The sequence below is a fragment of the Nomascus leucogenys genome, chromosome 1a, assembly GCF_006542625.1.
Source record: "Nomascus leucogenys isolate Asia chromosome 1a, Asia_NLE_v1, whole genome shotgun sequence".
In the NCBI taxonomy this organism is placed as follows: Eukaryota; Metazoa; Chordata; class Mammalia; order Primates; family Hylobatidae; genus Nomascus; species Nomascus leucogenys.
The window spans coordinates 47,794,795-47,820,398 of NC_044381.1; the positions used below are offsets into that span (position 1 = coordinate 47,794,795).

Sequence of the window (25,604 nt, forward strand, 5' to 3'; positions counted from 1 at the left end):
GGCAAAATGTACTCACTTTTAGTTCTTGCCTTCTTAAATTTTGCACCATAAGGTACCTCACTCACTTCACCCTAGTACCAGCCCTGTTTAATCTTATTCAGTTTCAACCTTGTATAAGTTTTTAAATATTCTACTTGAAAAAATGGGAAGCAGACAAACACTTCTGCTGCATATCAAAGAAAATAGTTGTCTTGGGAAAAAACACACTTGCACAGCCAGGCGTGGTGGCTCACGCCTATAATCCCAGCAATTTGGGAGGCTGAGGCAGGTGGATTACTGGAGGTCAGGAGTTCAAGTCCAGCCTGGCCAAAATGGTGAAACCCCATCTCAACTAAAAATACAAAATTAGCTTGGCATGGTGGTGTGCGCCTGTAATCCCAGCTACTCAGGAGGCTGAGACAGGAGAATCGTTTGAACCCAGGAGGTAGAAGTTGCAGTGAGCCGAGATCGCGCCATTGCACTCCAGTCTGGGCAAAAAGAGCGAAACTCCGTCTCAAAAAAAAAAAAAAAAAAAACACTTACACAATTATCATGGAACACTACTTTTACCTGGGGAAAAAAAAAAAACTATCAACAGACTATGGTTACTCAGACTTGAGAATGTGGCATTTTTTAAAAAAATAAATTAGTCTGTCACTTCAGGAAAAACTGACAATGTTTGTTGTCAATAATAAAATTTGAGCTTTCAAGCAAAATCTAAAATTTTGGAAAATATGTATCTGCCACTGTAATCCTAACAATTTCCCAATACTTAGAAGAGCTTTCTATATTGGTAGTGACAACAAATGTGCTTATTAATATTGTATAATGAAACGTGTTAACATTTGGAAGATCTAGCCAGGTGCAGTGGCTCACGCCTGTAATCCCAGCATTTTGGAAGGCGGCCAAGGCAGGCAGATCACTTGAGGTCAGGAGTTCCAGACCAGCCTGGCCAACACGGCGAAACCCCGTCTCTACTAAAAATACAAAAATTAGCCAGGCATGGTGGTGCACACCTGTAATCCCAGCTACTCTATTCAGGAGGGTGAGGCAGGAGAATCTCTTGAACCCAGAGGCAGAGGTGGCAGTGAGCAGAGATCACGCCACTGGACTCCAGACTGGGTGACAGAGCAAGACTATGCCTCAAAAAAAAAAAATTTTTTTTTGGAAGATCTGCGTAACTTATTGAATATTCAATATTTGGAAAACAATATTTTCCAAATGGCAGTGCATGTTACAAAATTGGGCATGGATTAAAGAGTCATTCAAAGTTCAAGAAAGAGCAACGAATTTTAATGTAACAGAGCATAAAGAGTCCATTGATAGGGTTTCAGATTCCAGACTGCAACTAACCTTTAAGAAACTACCACCTGTCAATCTTCTGGAGTATCAAAGAGGAATATCCAAAATTATCTGAAGATTCCCCCATTTTTCAACTGCATATTTGGTGAGGCCAGATTTACGTCAGATACTTCAACCAAAACAACATGTGGCAACAGACTGAATTATAGAAGCAAATATGAGAATTCAGTTGCCCTCTGTTATGCCAGACATTGAAGTGATTTGCAAAAATGTCAAACTCTACTTTTGTATGTTATTTTGTTTTGGAAAATACAATTATTTCTCATTTAAAAAATGTTATTTATGTTAACATGCAATGGGTTATCATTGCTTTTTTTTTTTTTTTTTTTTTGAGATGGAGTCTCACTCTGTTGCCCCAGCTGGAGTGCAGTGGTGTGATCTCAATTCACTGCAACCTCCGCCTCCCGGGTTTAAGCAATTTTCCTTCATCAGCCTCCCGAGTAGCTGGGACTACAGGTGCACACTGTCACGCCCGGCTAATATTTTTGTATTTCAATAGAGGCGGGGTTTCACCATGTTGGCCAGACTGGTCTTGAACTCCTGACCTCCAGTAATCCACCCGCCTTGGCCTCCCAAAGTGCTAGGATTACCGGCGGGAGCCACCGTGCCAGGCCCATCATCATTTTTAAATGGATATTTTTTAAATGTCTCAGTTTTAAATTACAATAAACATCTATATATATATATGTAATGCATCCATAGACTATAATTTTAAAAAGTATAATGGGGTCCTAAGACCGAAAAGTTTGGAAACTGCTGTAATAATCTATCAGGTATTTAGGGTAAACCTAGGTACCAAATAGCTTCATCAAACTTAAAAACACCCCACAGATCTAGAAGCAAGTCAAACACTCTTGGCCCTTGGTTTCCTCATCTGTAAAATGAAAGGTTAGACTAGATGACTCGTAAGATTCCTTAGAACTTCAGTAATCAGGGGCGCCGTGGCTCACACCTGTAATCCCAGCACTTTGGGAGGCCAAGGCAGGCGGATCACCTGAAGTCAGGAGTTCGAGAACAGCCTGGCCAACATGGTAAAACCCCGTCTCTGCTAAAAATACAAAATTAGCCAGATGCGGTGGCACATGCTTGTAATCCCAACTACTTGGGAGGCTGAGACATGAGTGTTGCTTGGACCCGGGAGGCGGAGGTTACAGTGAGCTGAGATTGCGCCACTGCACTCCAGCCTGAGCAAAAAGAGCAAAACTCCACATCTAAAAAAAAGAACTTCAGTAATCATATCTCTCACTAGTAAACTTTATAGACAGTAAACTTCAGAATTTACTCATGAAGCAGAGTACAAGCCCCACCCTGCATGATCAATGACTGAACACAGAATCGTGATCTTAGCCCTATAGAACTGAGTAAATTGGGCCTTATCCAACCAGGCAGCATTTCTCAAAAAATTTAACGAGAAAGATAATGTTTCAAATTATCATTAGCCATCAGAGCAATGACATCATCACACATCATGTAGCCTCTGAAAAATTCCACCGTATACTAATAAGAGAGTAACAGTCAAAAAGGCAAGTACCTTCTTAGTATTACCACCAAACTGTTTCAACTCTGCATATCCTGCAGAACAGTCTTGGGGATCCCAGCAATTCTAGACGAAACCAAACCACTGAACTAAGGGTAACATGATACTGTTTTTTTTTTTTTTAAGTTACTTCTACTTTTAAGTTAAAGCCTTAAGTAGGCTCGACAGCATACAGCTTACACCACTCACAGCAAAGGGAAAAATCTGATGTGAGGAAAATTGGACTCAAGCCATAGTTGTAATGATTCAAAATTAAAAATATCACAGGAGAAAAGTGCAATGAAAGATCTGGAAGATGAAGTTGAGGAAAAAGACATAAAAAATAGGAAAGAAAGGGGCCAGGCGCAGTGGCTCACACCTGTAATCCCAGCACTTTGGGAGGCCGAGGTGGGTGGATCACAAGGTCAGGAGTTCGAGACCAGCCTAGCCAACACAGTGAAACCCGGTCTCTACTAAAAATACAAAACTTAGCCGGGTGTGGTGGCAGGCACCTGTAGTCCCAGCTACTCGGGAGGCCAAGGCAGGAGAATCGCTTGAACCTGGGAGGTGGAGGCTGCGGTGAGCCGAGATTGCGCCATTGCACTCCAGCATGGGCAACAAGAGTGAAACTCTGTCTCAAAAAAAAAAAGAAAAGAAAAAAGAAAAATAGGGAAGAAACGATAAGAAAAAAAATCCAGAGGGCAAGTTTAGGAGATTCAATATCCAAATAACACACATTTCATAAGGAGAGTATAGGAAAAATAGGATAATTCAAGGATGCTTCCTAGAACTGAAGCATCAAAGTGAAAAGGCTCCAGACCACACTGAAAGTTCTGGACAAGGAGGACAAACAGAAAATCCTAAAAAGTTATGTATGAAAGGTATCAAGGTCAGGCATGGTGGCTACCACCTGTAATCCCAGCACTTTGGGTGGCTGAGGTCGGTGGATCACCTGAGGTCACGAGTTCGAGACCTGGCTGGCCAACAGGGCGAAACCCTGTCTCTACTAAAAATACAAAGATTAGCTGAGCATGTGGTGAGCGCCAGTAATCCCTGCCACCTGGGAGGCTGAGGCAGGAGAATCACCTGAACCCGGGAGATGGAGGTTGCAGTGAACTGAGATCTTGCCATTGCACTGCAGCCTGGGCAGTAAGAGCGAAACTCCATCTCAAAAAAAGAAAAAAAAAAGAATAAAGGTATCGACATACAACTCTCACATGTATCAGAATGTCATCAGATTTCTTAATAGCAAAAGATCAATGGACAATGCCTTCAAAATTCTCAAAGGCACCCAGACATAATATCAGTCAAGTGGGAGGACAGAATAAAGACATTTTCATATATTAAGAGCCTCAAAACATTTTATCTCCCATGCACTTTACTCAAGAAGATAATAATGATGTCCAATCACAACAAGAGAGAAAAGACACCCCAGGCTGATGAGGAAAGGAAGATCTCAAAATGAAGTTACATACTAGGTACAAAAGGCAATAAGCCTAGACTGCAGTTAAGAGGATCAAGAAGAAAGTTCTATAAGGAGATGAAACCAACAGGATCTCCAATGAGTCTGAATGTCTTAAGGAGATTTAGACAACTGGTGAAGAGTCTGAAGTAGAATTAATGATAAGTACACCAATTTTTGGGTAAAAATTTTTTGTGTAAAACAGAAGTATGCAGGAAAGAAAAAGTAGTAATGGTTTTACTCCTTGGCTCAGCTATGAATAATATTTGCATATCCACAGTGTAGCTAACTATAGGGGGTTAAGTCCATAGATACAGCCTAAACTGGGGATGAAGGGAATCAAAAAGTAGTATAAAAGCAAGCTGCCCAAAACCAGCAAAATAAATATCAAAATAACCAGCTAAAAGGAGGAACGCGGTGTCTTCTAGAGACTCCTTTTTTATTAACTAAAGCTCCTAAGATGAAGCAAGATACACTATACGTGATTAAGGGAAAAATCTGATAAGATGTATTCAACACTGCAGAAGAGCTCTCAAAGTACATCAAAGGTCCCATTCACACTGCTTGCTCTATGTCAATGCTAGTTCTTAAGGGTGTTAAGTCCAGTATCCATGTGTTCCTTTCCTGAAGAATTCAGGGTTTGAGAGGTTAAGTGATAGCTGAACCTTCTTGAAAGTAATCTAAATGCAGTGAACTAAGCAGCATTATTGATATTTTGAGGAGGATAATTATTTGTTTGTGGGGGCTGCCCTGTGTGTTGAATTGAATGAGCAGTATACCTGGCATGTACTTGTTAGATGCCAGTAGCACCACCTCATAGACACTGTGACACTCAAAAATGTCTCAAGACATTAATGTCCCCTGAGGTGAAAAATCACCCCCAGTTGAGAACCACTAATCTAAAGTGATCCATAAATGCCAGCGCTGGCCATCTCACCCATGCCCCACCTCTTGATAACATTCTGGATGGCACAGAACAAGGAAAACAATTTTACATGTTGCCTAGATCTTTTGCCAGGACAATTTCTACCCATTTTTCCTTTTCCTCTTACAATCAAGTACTAACAAACAGTAAATTCCTAGAACAGTGACTCTCACCCCACACGGATGGTGGTGTGGGGGGCAAAAAAGATGTCACTGAAAGTTTCACAAAGAATTTGTATTTTTTCCATAATTTTTAAAAGCTATGTAATCAGTTCAATGATAGTCTTTAAAAAAAAAAAAAATCACAGAATATTCCAGATCACCTAGATAATAACATTATAATCAAGTATCAACATAATTTCAGTGTCCATGCTTGTGGTTCATAATTATGCTGGTTACAGGCAATTCCCCAAAATGACAGCATTTAATGTACTGCAGTGGTTCTCAAACTTCTGTAGTCCCAGATCCAAATATTCTCCAGTTTGAAGAAACATGGCCTTAGAATATTCATTCATTCTTAAAACAAATATATATATTGAGCACCTACAAATGTTCTGGGTGAGAGAAAATAGAAAAGAAAGGAAGAGCAACAAGAAGCTTAAGAATCCCAAGTTTTACAAGAGGGAAGAGAAAGTGTAAAAGGAATTTTCCTAAAGTACTAAGCAAGAACTGAAGATGATGAATGGATATGGAAGGCCTAGACCAATGGTGCTAGTAATAAAGACTGACTACAGAGGAATGAACAAAGCCAGGCATGTCCAATCTTTTGGCTTCCCTTGGCCACAATGAAAGAATAATTGTCTTACGCCACACATAAAATACACTAACGATAGGTGATGAGCTTTTTAAAAAAAAAAAAAAAATCACAAGAAAAATCCCATACCGTTTTAAGAAAGTTTACCAATTTGTGTTGGGCCAACTCAAAGCCATCCTGGGCCACATGCAGCCCTTGGGCAGTGGGTTGGACAAGCTTAAACTAAGCCATCAAAAAGAAAAGAAAATGGAATGAAAGATTGGGCCCATATCCTCCTAGACTAAAACATAAAAAGAATGGAAGTCAGCATGGCAGATTTTGGATTACTCCTGGGCTCCAGATACCACTGGTGCCATCATCCTAGGAAAGAATGTTGCTATCCATAGTGTGGATAAAGCCTAGAAGCTGAGGCGAGAGGATCCCTTAAGGCCAGGAGTTTGAGACCAGCCTACGTAACATAATGTCTCTACAAAAAAAAACAAAATAAAACAGGCATAGCACATGCCTGTAGTCTCAGCTACTCAGGAGGCTGAGATGAGAGGACTGCTTGAACCCAGCCTATAGCCAAGGTTATAGTAAGGAATGATCATGGCACTGTATGTACTTCAGCCTGGGTGACACAGCAAAACCCTAACTCTAAAAAGAAAAAAAAAATTTTAACTTATAAATTTTTTTTTTAAAAAGAAAGCCTAGAAGTGTTACTTAAAATAATCACATATTTCCTATCAGGCAAAACAACAGTAATGGCTACATTATAAATAATTTAGAAAAGAAAAAAATAAGAGCCTCAAGATTAGTTATAAGGAATGTGTGCCACCTGCCTAGTAGGAAATAAAATAAACCATAAAAGTTAAAAGTTTGTATTTGATTCGGGACTTTAAAGAGCCACTAAAAATAAGTACAAATGTGCATGAAAAACACCTTCGCCATCAGTATGCCGACTATTTTGTGGTACTAAAAAAATCACCAGAGTCAGGTCAGGCGTGGTGGCTCATGCCTGTAATCCCAGCACTTTAGGAGGCCAAGGCAGGTGGATCAAGAGGTCAGGACATCAAGACCATCCTGACTAACATGGTGAAACCCCGTCTCTACTAAAAATACAAAAAAATTAGCCAGACATGGTGGCAGGTGCCTGTAGTCCCAGCTACTCGGGAGGCTGAGGCAGGAGAATGGCGTGAACCCGGGAGGCAGAGCTTGCAGTGAGCCGAGATAGTGCCACTGCACTCCAGCCTGGGTGACAGCAAGATTCCATCTCAAAAAAAAAAAAAAAAAAATTCACCAGAGTCTAGCCAAATGCCACCAGAGTCTAGCCATTGTCACCAAAGGGGAGAGATTACTCCAAGTTAAAAGAAAGAGGGTAACCATATCTGTTTTACATTTAGTTTTTAGAAAGTCACTAGAACAGAAGCCTAAACCATAATCAAGACTACGAATCTGATTATTCCAAGAAGGGAAAATAAATACCATGGGCTCAAGAACTGCCACCAGTCTTTAGTCCTAAATCTACATATGAAGATTAATTCTACATCAATTTTTTTTAGTTCCAAGAAGGATACCTCACATTTGTGCCACTCGACACAGTGCAAGAGCTAATTATGGAAGAGTTAATAGGATGGTATGTTGGCCACAAAATGGCATACCACCCCCTCTCTATCCACAGTGAAGCATGGATTAAACTTTATCCCCCACTCAAGGTTCCTTCACAAAGAAATAAGGCTAATTTATGATATAACTCAAAGGCAAGCCAAAACATCTCTCCCACCAGTATTCTAAACTGCTTTCTTGGGTTCAATTTTTCTTACAATCAAAAACAAGTAGAGAATGTATATATGAAAGCAAGCTGCAAGACTAAAATTAAGAGGACCTCTATAGTCGTATTTCATTGAGACTAAATTCTGCGGACCTGTGGTTTTCAAACTGTGGTATGCAACCACCCTGGGTGAACATCATGTCCCAGAGGATTCAAAGACACAGGATAAAAATTTGTACAGCTGCCTAATATCAAATTAATGTGATGTTGTGGGAAGCAAAAGACCTTTAACACAAATGAAACATAAGTGTTCCCCTCAAACAAACATGCTGTAAAATGCAAACTTTTCCATGAATTTCTAAGATAAAACAGGAAATTATAAAGATATCTTGTACCTATGAATTAAGATACTTTGAACTCCACCCATAAGATCTGGGAAGGGAAGGTTGAGAAGCAGTGTACGTGTTCACTCTCCTCTGCTGTCACCAACGGAAAAGTTTAAGGAACACATCATCTCTCATGTTTCTTTCACCTCTCTAGCAACATGAACTTATTTGTTCTCATATGTTACCCTTCTAGTACATTCTGTCAAGGCCTAGTCCAAGGCCTTAAAGCCCCAATCTGGGCTCAGTGCAAAACCTTGTCTAAGGTTACAGACTCTTTTCATCCTAATCCATCATAAATTATGCTGGTAGAGAAACTTCTTTATATGCTTTCAACTCTAAATTAAATACCTTGAGTAACAACAGTTACCATCATTGAATGCTACTATGGATCCAGTACTTTATATCCACTATCTCATTTAATCCCCAAAATTTTCTAAAGTAGAAGCTCTGTTTTCCAGAGTAGAAAACTAAGATTCAGATTAATTAAACTCCAAGGAAACTAAACTAGTAAGTGACAGAGTTAGGACTCCAGCCCATATCTGACTATAAAGCTTACTACATTACTTACTGGGAAGCTACTTGGTCCAAGCCACTGTACTGATCATCAAGGGGAATAAACTTTCAATCTTATGCTCAAATCCATTACTCCTACTGCCTATAAAACAAGCTCAAACTAAGAAAACAAAAACAAACAGAAAACATCAATGGCACTAAGGACCCTCTATAATTCCCAGCATTGAAAATTGTTTTGTGGCCAAGTAAAATTATTTACTGTTCCCCTAACATAAAATCCTCACCGAACTCTGACTCATATAGTTCATCTCAGTCTAGAATAACTCTATCACCTCCCCTTGTAAAAACTATCTCTCCTTATGGCCCAACCCAAGCCATATATCCTTCAAAAACCTTCCCTATTTAGGTTAATAATGACAGCCCCCTAATAGAGATTATTTAAAATCAGTGCAAGATGACAGGTATAATCCACTTAATAGTCTAAGATCTCAGCACAAAAACTACACTGTAACTTGACACTTCTTTCTCTCTTCCTTAGATAGACATATATGGGCAGTCACCCAACCCCCAATCTTATGTCCTTTCCACTGTCTCACTGAGGCTATAAAAAGTGATTTCAAAACAAAGGATGGCACATGATTTATCATTCTGCTTATACATAGCTGGGTCCCTTTCAACCTGCAGGTGCCCCAAGTCTTTACTCCTCCCCTTCAGAGCACTATTCAAACACACCCTACCTATCATCAAAAGACCTAAGCTGCTTGAGACAATACAAGCCATCAGGTGTGAATTCCTTCACCAGTCCTCCACTGTCACTTAGAAATATACTTTTATCTTCATCCTAACTTCAGTCCTTCCTGTCTCAGTGTGTCCCTATGCTTTTCCCCAATTTCTCTACTATCTCCTTGATCTCATCCTCTCTTTAACGTTCAAGCTCTCACTCTAGTTAATTTGTTCCTGTCTCTTATCTTCAGTCTCTCCCTAGACTCTTTCCCTTCAAACAACAAGCATGTTCATTTCTCCAATCATTTACTCCTATTTACTGAATTTACTATGTGCCAGGAACTGTTCTGCATACTAGGGTTACAGAAATTATCTCTGCCCCCACGGAGCTTATATTCCAGTGAGTGAGACTGAAAGTAAACAAGAAATAATTGAAAATTATGGCTTCTGAAAAAGATAAGCTGTATGAAGAAAATAAAAAGTGATTCAACTGAGGTGGAATTGCAGAGGAGAGAATGAGTGGTTGTTTTGAGGTCCTCAACAGGGAGGTTAACACTTAAGAAGAACTGTGTGAAAGCAAGGGGCAAAGCAATTTAAAAGAAAGAAAACAAAAAATGCAAACACCTGGGAGAACGACCTTGGTGTGTATCACGAAGAGATAAAAAAGACCTGTGACTGGAATGTAATAAGCCTGGAGGGGGCAGTGGCACATAAATGAAACCTGAGTGGTAGGCAGGGACCAGATTTTACAGACCCATAGGGAAGGAGTTTGGATTTTATTCTGCCTGCAACAGGAAGCCACTGGACGATCTTAAGCTAAGGAATGATGTGATCTGATCATTCTGAAACCTCAAACATACAAAAATACTATTATCTTTTAGATTAACAAAGTGTTTTCCACAGTTAGAAATTACTGCTCTCTCTAACCTGTTAAAGCAAGAAAAATTCAATTTTAAAAAACTGCCTCAACATCTGTATTTAATGCTGTATCAAATATATACTTGCTTTAAAGTTAAAATTAGAGGATACAGAATAAGTGTGGTTAACAAACTCAACAAACCACACTTACCTGTTGATTTCATCTAATGAGGTAAATTTAGAAAGCACAATCGTCATTCTACCCCTTCCAGATGTTGAACTTCTAATCCAAAAATCAGACTCACCTCGACAAGCTTCTTCAAAATCTTGGGTAATGTCCACCCAGTTTGTATTGCTTTTTTCCATTTTTTCTGGCATACTGAGCTCCCATCCTGAATCATCATCATCTACAGAAGCTTTCATAACCATTATGCCTGTAAAATTAATACTGATGTAAGAGAGAGGATGTAGCTTTCAGGGCAAGAGTATTTGCAGAAATGGGTGTTTGTTTCAGTACGGGATGAAGTCTTAACTAAACTCTTCAAAGCAGAACTCTTCTGAGTCTAAGGACAGTACTGCAAACAATAACCTTAATGCAATCAAATCGCACGTCAATTAACACTCCTGCTGCTTATTGACTATTAGCCCACCACCTACCAGGGCCCATAAACATTTTGCCTTCCTACTGTTTAAGAAGAAAAATCACAAACCATCTCACCACTGGCCCGAAAAGAACAACTCCAGAGCTTCCAACTTTCAATAATAGCCACAAATGACCAAGGCACTATTCAGGGTCCCCTCTCGCAGCCCAGGACCCCATGCGGGAGCTACCGAAGTCAATCAAGGTAGCCCTTCATCTGGCCAGAGCTCGCTGGGACCTCTCCCGGGCCAGGGCCGGCCCGGACCCAGGCAGAACCTCGCCGGGAGCAATGAGGAGCCGGCACGCACCGCAGGGTCCCGCCGGCCGGGCCTAGGGCCGAGGCACACCTGAGGCGAGCACCCGCTTCCCTTCCGCCCTGCCCGGGTCAGCCTGGCCCAGCCCCGGTCCCACTGGGCGCGTAAGCAAGGACAGAGCTGTCGCCGCGCGGGAGGGCGGGCACGTCCGGCGCCGGGTCGTCGCCTCGGCAACACCGGGCAAGGCCGGGGCCTCGGCCGACGGCGGGCACTGGGGAGCCCGCGGCTCCTACCTGACGCGCAGCGGGAGGGCCGGGGCCACAGGGTGACCTGGGGTCCCCAGGGTCGGCCACACGCGCAGGGGGCTGCGGCTCTCGGACACACGAGCGAGAGGGTTTCAATGGCTACGCAGGGGCGGTCCCTACCTACTTCTCCCGTGGTCACCCGCGCCGCCACGCACTGTCCGGACCACGGAAATAACGATGCCGCCTCTGCCGCCGCCGCCCCCTCCCCTCTCAGCCCAGCCCGACCAGCAGCGTGCACGCATGCGTATGCCCGGGGCGCGCGACCCCGCCCCCTCTCCCTTACTCCCGGGGACTTCGCGCTCCCCGGCCACACCCCCTCCCTCGCCACCGCCTCCGTTTGGCCGATGGCGGCCGCCTTCTCTTCTCGCGAGATTAGAGACGATCGCGAGACCGGAAGTTATCTTTTTTCACCCTCAGTCGGAGTTCTGGGTAGTGGGCGGTTCCCGGAAGGAGGCGGAGCCCGGAGCCTCAGAGCCCGCCCCGTCTGCGCTGCCCTCTGGGAATTTCTTAGAAAGGTGACGCGAAGGCGGAAGGAAACCGTGGAGGTTTGCGTAGACCTTAGTGGTTGCGAGCACGAACGAGCAGCCAAGCTCCGAGAGCAATAACGTGCTACTGCAGCCTGACAACGGATTTATGTTTCCTATACAGCGCCTGGGAGTTTCGTGAGGGAACATAGATTCAAAATATCTGCAAAGTCAAGCCAGACATTTAATTTCAGATTTTTACATGTTTTCGATTTTTTTAATTTATTAATAAAATGATCAGTTTTTAAATGGGGTTACATAAATAGACGGGCGCAGGTAAGAAGCACATCTTTATCACCACCTGTTCTTTAGGATGGCCCAAAATTAAAAGATGGAAAAGATAATACCAAGTGTTGGCAAAGATGCAGAGCAACTGGACCTCTGTTATGTTGGTGGTGGTAATGCCAAACGGTACAACCACTTCCGAAAACTTACAATCTCTCCTATAATCATATACTTATCATTCGATCCAGTAATGTCCTACGAATTTACTTAGGAACAAAAACATTCATACAAAGGCTTGTACGTTAATGTTCATACTACCTTTGTTTTGCTTTGTTTTTGTTTTTGTTTGAGACAGTGTCGCTCTTGTCGCCCATGCTAGAGTTCAGTGACCTGATCTCGACTCATTGCAACCTCCACCTTTCAGGTTCAAGCAATTCTCGTGCCTCAGCCTCCCGAGTAGCTGGGATTACAGGTGCCTGCCACCACACCAGGCTGTTTTTTGTATTTTTAGTAGAGATGGGGTTTCACCATGTTGGTCAGGCTGGTCTCAGACTCCTGACCTCGTGATCCGCCCACCTCAGCCAGCCAAAGTGCTGGGATTACAGGCGTGAGCCACCGTGCCTGGCCCAGCTTTGTTTTTAATAATCAAAAACTACAAACAACCCAAATGTCCATCAACTGTTGAATAAAAACAACTTGTGGCATATCCATACAATGTAATGAATGTAATTATCAATAAACAGGGATCAACTACTTGACATACAACATGAATGAATTTCAAAAATATATTGAGTAAAAGAAATCAGGCTGAGCATGGTGGCTCATGTGTGTAATCCCAACACTTTGGGAGGCTAGCAGGTGGAGAGGTGGGGTTGGAGACTAGCCTGACCAATATGGTGAAATCCTGTCTCTACTAAAAATACAAAAAAATTAGCCAGGCATGGTGGCGTGCGCCTGTAATCCCAACTATTTGGGAGGCTGAGACAGGGGAATCCCTTGAACTCAGGAGGCAGAGGTTGCTGTGAGCCAAGATGGTGCCACTGCACTCCAACCTGGGCGACAGAGTAAGAAATCAAATGCAAGAGTATGATTCCCCAAGTGAGACCCCAAGCTCTAAAAGACATCTATAGTGACAGAAAACAGATTAGTGGCTGCTCAGGGCTCAAGAAGAGACTAACTTGGATAGAGCTTGATTTGAAGTGATGTAAATATTCTGTTTTTGATTAAGGTGGTGCCTGTGTGGGTGAATACATTTGTAAAATTTCACTGAAGTATATACTTACAATGTGTACATTTTGTTGTTTGTAAATCGAACTTCACAAAAGTTGGTTTAAAAAAATTAAAAATGTCTGGGCACAGTGGCTCACGCCTGTAATCCCAGGCCTCTGGGAGGCTGAGACGGGTGGATCACATGAGGTCAGGAGTTCAAGACCAGCCTGGTCAACATGGCGAAACCCCATCTCTACTAAAAATACAAAAATTAGCCGGGCGTGGTGGCATGCGCCTGTACTCCCAGCTACTCAGGAGACTGAGGCAGGAGAATCACTTGAACCTGGGAGGTGTAGGTTGCAGTGAGCCGAGATCGTGCCACTGCACTCCAGCCTGGGCAACAGAGCAAGACTGTCTCAAAAAATTAAAAAAATTAAAAATGCCTATCTCTCTTACAGAATAATTTCCCAAGGGCAGAAGTTTTGCCTGTTTTGATCAAAGCTGTGACCCTAGCACTTAGGGCAGTGGTTGGCCTGTAGTAGGTACTCACTAAATACATTAGAGGATGAGAATGTAGAAAAGAGTTACAATAAAGTAGAAACATATATGCTAGTTTTCCAAAACTGTTTAATGATCTCTGCAGGACCATGAGATATCTAGAAAAGGATGAGCTGACTGCATCTGAGTTGTTCAGGGTCATGTATAGGTTGTGACAGAAACTGATAGAGGAAAAAACACTCTTTTTTTGTAAATAAGACTGCTTCAGAACATATATATTTCAAATATACATATATATCTCAAACACAAATATACACATATATATTTTAAATACACAAATATACACACATATATATTTCAAATACACAAATATACACACATATATATTTCAAATACACATTTATAACCAGAACAGGGCGGCCAAGGGAAACCATTTTAATTTATTTACTAAAACTGTAATTTATTTGAAATCCATATTTGATTTCTACTAACCTCTCTGATTTAAAAACCATTTTCCCTGAGAAACGTTTAACTCCTGATGACATCCAATATTCTTTCTAATGTTGAAAAAGCAACGGGCATTTTAGACACAGACTGTGTGATGAATGGATGCAAAGGAACTGATTGACAAATAATGGTCTACCCAAGCAACATACAGAGTAGATGGCCATTTTTGGAGAGATGGAAATTAATTCCTACAAGTCTAAATCTTGTTGTTGCTAGTAGATAAAATCCTAACTATTCCGTGATTCAACACTTGTGTTGAGATGAAATTTAGCTTAATGTCATCATATTGTACTGACACTGGAACCCAGTGTCACATGAGTTTGATAAGAGCAGAGCTGCAAGTCAAAGTGGATTTTACATCAGTTTTACCATTATATAAAATAAATTAAGGAGGACCTACAGGCTGCTCAGAGAAATATTTGCAGAAAAGGAAGCAGAAAGAGTTAACATATCCTACTGTATCATGTGGCAGAAAGAAGCATGGCACTGTTTTTGTGAGTTTTTAAATTAAATATGGATAATATCAAAATATCAGTTTAGTTCGTCCTACTATATTTATTTATTTATTTTTGAGACAGGGTCTCCCTCTCTTACCCAGGCTGGAGTGCAGTGGCACAATCTCAGCTCACTGCAGCCTCGACCCTGGGCTCAAGCGATCCTCCCACCTCAGCCTTCAAACTACTTAGGACTACAGGTGCATGCCACCACACCTGGCTAATTTTTTGTATTTTTGGTAGAGATGGGGTTTTGCCATGTTGCCCAGGCTAGTCTCAAACTCCTGAGCTCTCGGGCGATCCACCTGCCTCAGCAGGTGAATGGCGTGGACCCAGAGGGCGGAGCTTGCAGTGAGCCGAGATTGCGCCACTGCACTCCAGCCTGAGTGACAGAGTGAGACTCTGTCTCAAAAAAAAAACAAAAGAAAAGAAAAGAAACTCCTCTCATCTCTGTAACAGTTTGAGTGACTTATCAGTAAAGATGTCTGTGCAATTCCCCTTATCTTACGCAGCTGTGGGTATGTCTCTAGACAAGCACAAAGCGCTGCTTCTCTTGTTTGTATAACTGTGGGTTTGTTTTAGGTAAGATCCCCTCCTTCCTGTGCAGGCTCCCAACCTGTATATGCCTGAAAAGAGGAGGAAACTTTTTCCTGGGAGCTTGCTATTAATACAAACAACAAAGGGCCTCTGTGCTGGACCCTGTCTGCTTATCTGTCTGCAGGGGCAGCCTGAGATTTTTTTTCCTAGGTTATTTTATTTTTGCCTGTTGCTGTGACTTTTCAGGCAGGCCACTTGTGCAGTCTGAATTTTCCCCAAATAAGTCTTCCTTTCCCTCTCCCGCATTAGTACTATTAATTACTAGTCTTATTGTTTAATAACAACATTTATGTAACAGAAAAATAATGCAGAATATATAATTTCAAATAAACCTCTATTAAAATAACACATCATATGTCAGAATTACCTATGGATCTATGGAGGCTTTAAGAAATCTTTTTTTTTTTTTTTTTTGAGATGGAGTCTCGCTCTGTCGCCCAGCCTGGAGTGCAGTGGCACGATCTCCGCTCACAGCAAGCTCCGCCTCCCAGGTTCACACCATTCTCCTGCCTCAGCCTCCCGAGTAGCTGGGACTACAGGCGCCCGCCACCACGCCAGGCTAATTTTTTTGTATTTTTTCGTAGAGACGGTGTTTCACCATGCTAGCCAGGATGGTCTCGAACTCCTGACCTCGTGATCTGCCTGCCTCCACCTCCCAAAGTGCTGGGATTACAGGCGTGAGCCACCGCGCCCGGTCAGGACCCCAGTATTTCTAAACAGCTCTTCAGGTAGTTCTAATGTTTCCTTCCAGTTGAATCACTGACTTTAGGTCGACTGGGATACTTTGGGTTTTTGGTGTCGTTTTGGGGGGCTATGGGAAGCTTTTCTCACAGATTTACGAAGAGTAGTAAAAAACTTGGCTTCTGGCTTTTTTGTATCTGTCTCAGGCTTTTTTCCCCAGTGAAGTATTTTTTTTCCTTCACTGACTCATTAATTTTTGGCTTCTTCCCTGGGCCTTTCCACGGGATCTCAGACTCTGCAGCCTTTGGGGTCTTAGAGGCTGGCAAGGCCTTTCTCTTCTTCCCACGAGATGTGTTGGGATCAGGACTCTTTTCTGGAGACTTCTTTCTATAGCACGTTTTCTTCTTGTTTTGTTTTTGTTTTTGTTTTTGAGACAGAGTCTTGCTCTTGTTGCCCAGGCTGGAATACAATGGCGCGATCTCCGCTCACCGCAACCTCCGCCTCCTGGGTTCAAGCGATTCTCCTGCCTCAGCATCCCCAGTAGCTGGGATTACAGGCATGCACCACCACGCCCGGCTAATATTGTATTTTTAGTAGAGACGGGGTTTCTCCATGTTGGTCAGGCTGATCTCAAACTCCCGACCTCAGGTGATCCACCCGCCTCGGCCTATAGCACGTTTTTCAATCTGTATATTTTCATGAGCTGGAGTTTTTCCTATGGTTACCAGTCGTGGAATTTCATCTTTTGATTCATTTGTCACTTTATCTTGGGCTTTTCCTGTGCCGCATTTTTTATTCTCATGCTCTGGAGTCTGTTTCTTCTTTGATTATGGTTTCTTCACTGCAGTGCCACCACTTTTAGGTGCCACGTCATCTTTACTTAGGACTGATGCAGGCTTGCTAGCCTGTTGCCTTTTCTTTTTGTTTTTATTCCTCTCCTTTTGTTTTTCAAGATTTTCTTCCCTTCGTTTTCTCCTTGCTGCTTTTTTCTACTTATTAAGCATAAATTTTCTGGTGGCTTCATCCCAATTGTTGACAAACAAGGAAAAAATAGGAAGGGCAACCGATTTCTCAGTTTTCACAAACAGAAGTTTCACGCTCTCCCACTTCTCTGGCAATTTTTCTGAAAAGTCCTTTTGTGACAGCAACAATGTTTTCAACGATGTACTCAATCTGCATCCCAGTGTGACCGATGTGTATAGCACTGCAAGAACCACTTTTAGAAATACTTAGATGGTTCCACCTATACATTCATTGATCTCTCTTGATAAATTCCTGGACAGAAGGTTTACAGATACTGAAACTTTCTTTTTTTTTTTTTTTTTTTTGAGACGGAATCTCGCTCCGTCGCCAGGCTGGAGTGCAGTGACGCGATCTTGGCTCACTGCAACCTCTGCCGCCTGGGTTCAAGCGATTCTCCTGCCTCAGCCTCCTGAGTAGCTGGGAATACAGGCGCCCGCCACCATGTCCAGCTAATTTTTTGTATTTTTAGTAGAGACGGGGTTTCATCATGTTAGCCAGGATGGTCTCGATCTCCTGACCTCGTGATCTGCCCGCCTCAGCCTGATACTGGAACTTTCTTTGTTTGATAGAAATGTCTCTTAATGTGTGAAGGTAAGAGCCACCTAATTCTGGCATCGGTAAGGAAGAAGTCAAAACTGCTCAGAAGGTGGAGCTTGGCTTCACAGGCTTTATATTCCTTTTTTAAAGTTTTGGAGGGGGATAATCTGAGATACGGTTTTAATTCCATGCTTGTTCAAAAGCTTTCTATAGAACTGTTCTGTCTTTTCAGGAGTTGAATTGAGTTCATCCTTGGTAAATAAACAGATTTCTTCTAAATGTGATTGAATACCATGAGGCAAGGCCAATCTGACCCTCAGTTCTTTACTTGGAATTTTCCATAATACCACCATTAAAAATACATTTTCATTCTTGTTCAAAAGCAATCCATGATCATTTTTCCTGGACTTGCAATGTGTCAACACGGCTAAAGTTAATTCTGTTTTCATCTCGTGAAGATGCGCCTAGAATTTGGTTTTTATTTCCACAAGCTATGTATGAGAGTGCTTGCTTTCCCATAGCCTTACCAATAAAGTATATGGTCAAACTTTTGGAATTTTGCCAAGCTGTTAAGTGATAAAAATGTTCAATATAGTTCTAATTTGCATTCTTTTATCATGCAAATTAGTGGGGTGGAGAATCTATCCTTTTAATGACTATTTGCATCTTTTTCTATGATCAGTCTGTGCCTGTCTCTAACCCATTTTTCTATAGGATCATTGATGATGATGATGATGATGATGATGATGATGATTTTGGAGACAGAGTTTCGCTCTTGCTGCCCAGGCTGTAGTGCAGTGGTGCGATCTTGGCTCACTGCAACCTCTGCCTCCCAGGTTCAAGCGATTCTCCTGCCTCAGCCTCCCAAGTAGCTGGGATTACAGGCACGTGCCACCACACCTGGCTACTTTTTTGGGGGTTTTTTGTTTGTTTGTTTTTTGAGATGGAGTCTCGCTCTGTGGCCCAGGCTGGTGTGCAGTGGCGCGATCTCGGCTCACTGCAAGCTCCACCTCCTGGGTTCACGCCATTCTCCTGCCTCAGCCTCTTGAGTAGCTGGGACTACAGGCGCCCACCACCACACCAGGCTAATTTTTTTGTATTTTTAGTAGAGACGGGGTTTCACAGTGTTAGCCAGGATGGTCTCGATCTCCTGACCTTGTGATCCGCCCACCTTGGCCTCCCAAAGTGCTGGGATTACAGGAGTGAGCCACCACACCTGGCTGATTATTTTCTTTTCTGTTTTTAAGAAGCTCTACATATTAACTCTTGATTGAAGCTGCAATTTTTGTAAGCCAGTGTGTCATTTTTCCTTTTTACTTTGTTTTGGTATTTGCTATGTGAAACTATTTTTGGTCAATTTTGCCAATAAAGACATCATTTACAACTAGGGGTATTACAGTGATCTCATAAAAAAATGATGCAAAAGAAGTGAGCTTCAAACGGCCTACTGAGGAACCCCAACATTTAGAGGTCAGGTAAACTAAGAGGACCTAAATAAAGGACTCAGAGTAAACAGCAGAAAAAAAACCAGAAGAGTGTGGTTCACTGAATCTGAGACGTTAAAATTATTATCCTAATAACAATATACATACATAATATAATATTTAATATATGTTTTCCTTTTAAAATTCCTATTCAAATCACTTTTACATTAATAAATAATTTTCAAGCAGTTTCCTGGGGTCATCAATATGTTAATTTTTTACTAAAAAAATGAACTACGTTTATAGATTTTTTTACATTTCATCAATGAATTGTCTAATGCATAGATATTGAAACTCTTGAGTTTCTATCAAGAGGGAAGTGAACATAAGACAAATATCAACCAATTGCAGATATAATGTAAAATTAATAAACTTAGGCTGGGTGCAGTTGGCTCAAGCCTGTAATCCCAGCACTTTGGGAGGCTGAGGCAGGGAGGATTGCTTGAGCCCAGGAGTTCGAGACCAGCCTGGGCAACCTGGGAAAACCCTGTCTCTACAAAAAACAAACAAGCAAAAAAAACTCCACAAAAATAATTATCCAGGCATGGTGGCATGTGCCTGTAGTCCCTGCTACTTGGGAGGCTGAGGCCAGAGGATCACCTGGGCACAGGAGGTCAAGGATGTAGTGAGCTGAGATTGCACCACTGCACTCCAGCCTAGGCGACAGTGAAACCCTGCCTCATAAATAAATAAATAAATATAAATTTAAAAGAAAGAATAAATATTGAAAAGACTTATGAATTAGATAAACTTTAGGTCCTATTTGAAATAAACTGTAAACAATTTGAAGCCATTGAATAAATGTGAACACTGACCAGATATTTGATGATATTAAGAAATAAAAATCGGCCAGGCGCAGTGGCTCACACCTGTAATCCCAACACTTTGGGAGGCTGAGGTGGGTGGATCATGAGGTCAAGAGTTCAAGACCAGCCTGGCCAAGATGGTGAAACCCCATCTCTACTAAAAATACAAAAAATTAGCCAGGAGCGGTGGCAGGCACCTGTAATCCCAGCTACTCAGGAGGCTGAGGCAGGAGAATCGCTTGAACTCGGAGGGCAGAGGTTGCAGTGAGCCAAGATCGCACCACTGCACTCCAGCCTGGGTGAGAGATTGAGACTCCGTCTCAAAAAAGAAAAAAAAAAAGACATTAAAATTTTCAGGTGGGAGAATGACATTGTAGTAACCTTTTTAAAAAATGTGTGTCTTTCGGAGAGCCATACTGAAATACTTAGGAGTGAAAATATGTGACGTTTGATATTTGCCTCAGAATCATTCAGTGAGGCTGGGGATGAATGGATAGAGGGAATAAGATTGGTTGACAATTGTGGAAGATGGTGATGAATATAAGAGTTCATTTTACTATTCTTTCTACTTTTGTACATATTTAATGTTTTCATAATAAGAGTTTTCTAAACTGGGCACAGTAGCTCACACCTATAATCCCAGCACTTTGGGAGGCTGAGGTGGGGGGATGACTGAGCCCAGGAATTCAAGACCAGCCTGAGCAACCTAGTGAGATCCTGTCTCTACAAATTTTAAAAGTTAGCTAGGCATGGTTGTGTGGCCTATAGTCCCAGCTACTCAAGAGGCTAAGGCGAGAAGATCCCTTGAGCCCGGGAATTCTAGGCAGCAGTGAGCTATGATCACACCCCAGCCTGGGCAACAAAGCAAGACCCTGTCTCAAAAAAAGAAAAAAGTTTTCTAAAAGAGAAAATAATAATCAAATTTCGGTTTCTATTGGCTTCATCTCATTTAAGGAGAAAATAATCATTACTCCGCTGTATTACCATTGTCCCAGCAATATAAGTAACATGAAGCATTGCAACAGGTATGTTGCTGCAAAATCAAATGTGTTGGTATGGAAACTGCAAAGTAAATTGGGGAATTTAAAGTCACCTTTCCTTAAATGTTACATCGAACAGTTACTGTTCAGTGACTTAAATTCTCTTTTAGCGCTTATTATAATTATATTATATATAATATATTAATATAATATATATTTTATAGCAATATATATATTGCTATAAAACCAATATATGTTTCAACAGAAGAGTTACCCATGCATATCAGCAAAACTATCAGGATCACCCATAATTTCATGCCTAGAAATGACTTTTGTTCATACTGTTTATTTTCCATACATAGATCTGCTTTTATTTATTTAAAAAAATTCTCACTATATATATTGTTTCCCATTCTATTTTTAACTTCAAAATGGATTATATCTTTCACATTAGTGAAAATTATTCTAGACCACTCAGACACAAATATTTTTCTCCCACTCAAGATTTTTTACAATCTCTCTCATATCTGTGGTTATTTCTCCTTTTGATTTCCGATCTTGTCAGTTTCATTCCCCAACCCCGTGCTCCCCACCATTAGGCTTGTACGAAGCTTATTTAACTCATAAGATTTTTCCCATTTGTGTTTTTCTTAAAAATTAGGTTTTTATTTCTTAATCCTTCTTGTATGTTTTCTAATTTATTAATGTCTTATTTTATCTTTACTAATACCTTATCAGGCTATTTCCATAGTCCTCTCCTAATTTCATAAGAGTAGTTTGTTCCTTCAATTTTTAATCATTTGTATTTAATAATGTGGACATTTGAGACAATAGTTTCCTTCTAAAGGCTTTGATTACAAAATATTCCTATTTCCACTGACTTATTGATTTCATCTCTCTCTTAAGCTCCCCCTTGATCCAATGATTATTTCAAAGTTTTTTGTTTTTTTTTTTTGAGACAGAGTCTCGCTCTGTCACTCAGGCTGGAGTGCAGTGGCGCGATCTCGGCTCACTGCAAGCTCCGCCTCCCGAGTTCACGCCATTCTCCTGCCTCAGCCTCTGGAGTGGCTGGGACTACAGGCGCCCGCCACCACGCCTGGCTAATTTTTTTTGTATTTTTTTAGTAGAGACGGGTTTCACCGTGTTAGCCAGGATAGTCTCGATCTCCTGACCTTGTGATCTGTCCACCTCGGCCTCCCAAAGTGCTGGGATCACAGGCATAAGCCACCGTGCCTGGCCAACTATTTCAAAATATTTAAAATTTTGAGGGGTCATCAATATATTATACATTTTGAATTTTATTGGCTAATAATCAGTTAACATCCTAAAGCACTGAAATTTCATGGTGATATACTAAAGTATGAGTCTATTTTCACTTATTTTGTTAGGCACACAGTGGACCCTTTGAGTGTGAAAACATGCATCTTTCAGTCCCAGGGAATTTCCTTAAGTTGCATTTGATGTCATCTCGTCTTTCTCTGTCCTCAACTTCTGAAAATCTTACTATTCAAATGTCAGATTTCCCTAACCGATCCTTTAATTTTTAAAACATTTTCTCTAATTTAGATGTTTTTGCTTTATTTACCAGGAGACTTTTTCAACTTTATTCTCTAACCTTTCTATTGAGTTTTCATTTTTACTATCACATTTTTAGTTTCCAAGAGCTCTTTTTTGTTCTCTGCATGTTTCTTACTGTAATAAAACACTGCTTGTCTTCCACATATGCATTAGCTTCTCATCTCTCATATGTTAATGGTAATTTTGTCTTCTTCCTGCATATTTTATTTCCTCTAAGTTTTTTTTTTTTCTAATTATTTCAGTCTCTGTCTTTCATATAGAGATTTCTTCAGTCTGGTGATTCTTGGCTAGAAATTAATCGGTTCCAAAGAGTGGATCTAAGACTCTTTGCTCATGATAGGGGCTTGTCAAATGTTCACTTCACTGCTGGTAGAGCCAGCTGGACCACTTAGTTGGTGAATCTCTGACATCATTACCATTGGGTCTTGTGTCTTGGGCTGGTTCAGTTTCTCAGAAGAGGTGCCTCTGCTCTGGGACCTTTACGTATGACAGTGCAAACTAGACCCTGCATGACTCCAGGGGACATCATTCACATAACCATGTGTATGAAAGACTCCTCAGGAGCTGTGCCACTTAGCCCTGCCCTAAAAATATGCAAGCTGCCAGCCATTTGGAGAGGAGGAAGAAGGTTGGGAAGTGGTGGGGGGTGGGAGGCGGGGAGTAGAGAATCTCAACATCCATTATTTTTTTTTCCACTCAATTCCCTTTTTCATAAGGTACCCCAACTCTCATCTGTTCTAGTGTCTCCTCCCTAGCCCTCACTACCCTCTCCTTGCCAGAGATTTTCTCTTCACTCTTGCCAGTCGTCTACAGACATTGTGGAGGGCAGTCATAAGCAATATGGAATCAGGGAGATGTCAGGTCCTGGTGCTTCTTAAATACACTCTCTTGATTCAACTTCACCCTAAACTCTGCCTCTGGGGGTACCTGGCTCCATCAGTTCCTGAGTCTTCTGGGCAGTTCTGTGATACAAAACAGGTGGCTTCCCAGATTTCCCACCAATGGTTCATGAGTCAGCCTTCCTGAATGGCTAAGTCATTGTCCCCCTCCATCTGTCTCGTACTTTCAAAGGTTTGGTTTTTCTTCACCCATTCATTTTGTCTTTGTGTCTTTTATAGAGATTAATACCTTTGTTCAGTTCTCCATATTTAACTGGCTTAGGATCTTGAGCAAGTGTCCTGAATATGATAAATCCCAGTGTCCTCTTTTGTGAAACAGACTTTGCATTGCTTAAAGTTCGAGAATCAGAGAATTTGATGAACTATATAAAATTACATAATGTAATAATTTTCAATTTTCTGATATCTCAGTTATTCAATTCCACTTGACCACATTATCTAGATGCTATTTATCTTGGTACTGAAAGTTAAATTCAAGTACTTTACTTTTGTCACATTCATGGCTGCTGATCCTATTTTTAATCTTTTTAATTTTTAACTGTAATTTTTTTTTTTTTTTTTTAGAGACAGGGTCTCACTCTGTCACCTGAGCTGGAGTACAGTGGCTATTCACAGGTGTGGTCATAGCTCAATGCAGTCTCGAATCCTGAGCTCAAGCTGTTCTCCTGCCTCAGCTTCCCCAGTAGCTAGGACTATAGGCGCATACCAGTATGCCGAACTTGATCCCCCCCCTGCTTTTTTTTTTTTTTTTGAGATGGAGTTTCACTCTTGTTGCCCAGGCTGGAGTGCAATGGTGTGATCTTGGCTCACCGCAACCTCCACCTCCCTGGTTCAAGCGACTCTCCTGCCTCAGCCTCCCAAATAGCTGGGATTACAGGCATGTGCTACCACGCCTGGCTAATTTTGTATTTTTAGTAGAGACAGGATTTCTCCATGTTGGTCAGGCTGGTCTGGAACTCCCAACCTCACGTGATCCGCCCACCTCGGCCTCCCAAAGTGCTGGGATTACAAGCATGAGCAACTGAGCCCGGCCTGATCCCATTTTTAAACATCTTTGAGGAGAAGACCTACAACCATCTCTTTGAAAATGCATTCCAGAGGATTCCTTGAGCCCAAGAGTTTGAGGTTACAGTGAGCTATGATTTTGCCATTGCACTGCAGCCTGGGTTACAGAGCAAGACCAAGAGGAAGGAAGGAAGGAAGGGAGGGAGGGAGGGGAGGGAACGGGAGGGGAAGGGAAGGGAGAGAGAGAAAGAAAGGCAGGAAGGAAGGAGAGAGAAAGAAAGGGAGAAAAGAAAAAATTCATTCTATTGATTAAGTTTATAAAACTATTAAGGCGCTCCTGCTTCAGAGTCAGTACTTTGCAGGTACTCGAAGAAAAAATCATTTCAGGTTGCCTGAAAAGCAGCCTTTCAGATACTTGAAGATTTATATTGTGCCTGATGATTGTCAGCCCTGAGATAAAATGTAAAACCAGTTTTATTCTAAAATAAATGGAAACAAAAGTATAGATGCTTGCATGAGACATAATCTTTTAAATTGCTCTCTTTATCCTTTAGACATGCTTTTTTAGAAGCTATAAAAATCATGTTTACCTTTTAGAAAGGAAATATGAAATGCCACCCTAATCTATGCAATCTCTACACATCTTAACTCTTTGGAGAACTTTGTCAACGTTAAAAAAAAGTAGAAATTTATGAAGATAATTTTGTTATTTATAGAATGGTATATTTCCATCCTTCTGTGCCAGTTATCCTTAAAATATATTTGAAAACAAATGAGATTTATATTCATTGGTATTATTAAGTGGGAATATATTATGTGAAGTTAAGACTATGACTCATTCAAAACTGGAAGGAGTAGCTAAAAAAAGGATCCAAAATGAAACCTACTGTAACAATCTTTCCTATCAAATCATTGCCAAAATAATTTGAAAATAATCCAGATAAAATATTTTGGGAAGTGTTAAGGGAGAAAATAGATGCTCTGTTACAAACTGTGATTAATAACATTTCCAGTGCTTCTCAGCCTTTTCCTCCTTAGGGAGGTTCGAGAAGTAGGATTGCAACAGATATGCCAATACATGAAATTTGGAATTAACGGAAATTATAATAGCAGCACATGAGTGTTGGAATA

At 41.3% G+C, this 25,604-nt stretch overlaps 1 protein-coding gene and 1 pseudogene across 6 annotated transcripts in view; both read right to left on the reverse strand.

Annotated features, from left to right (window-relative positions):
* The window catches only part of NAA35 (N(alpha)-acetyltransferase 35, NatC auxiliary subunit), a 116,300-nt gene extending 104,620 nt beyond the window's left edge, over positions 1-11,680 (reverse strand). For 3 of the 6 annotated variants that reach the window (XR_004029302.1, XM_030809289.1, XM_030809292.1), the window contains exons 1-2: positions 11,547-11,680; positions 10,533-10,661 (exon numbers count right to left, since the gene is read on the reverse strand). Coding sequence is in view for 5 of the 6 variants with exons in the window: in XM_030809289.1 (XP_030665149.1) it covers positions 10,533-10,656 (124 nt within the window). In the remaining variant the exon portion in view is untranslated. The other 3 variants (XM_012500767.2, XM_030809275.1, XM_030809282.1) reach the window with 3 other exon arrangements.
* Positions 11,681-16,245: 4,565 nt separating this feature from the next.
* LOC100591646 lies at positions 16,246-18,170 on the reverse strand (annotated as a pseudogene).
* Positions 18,171-25,604: the final 7,434 nt, after the last annotated feature.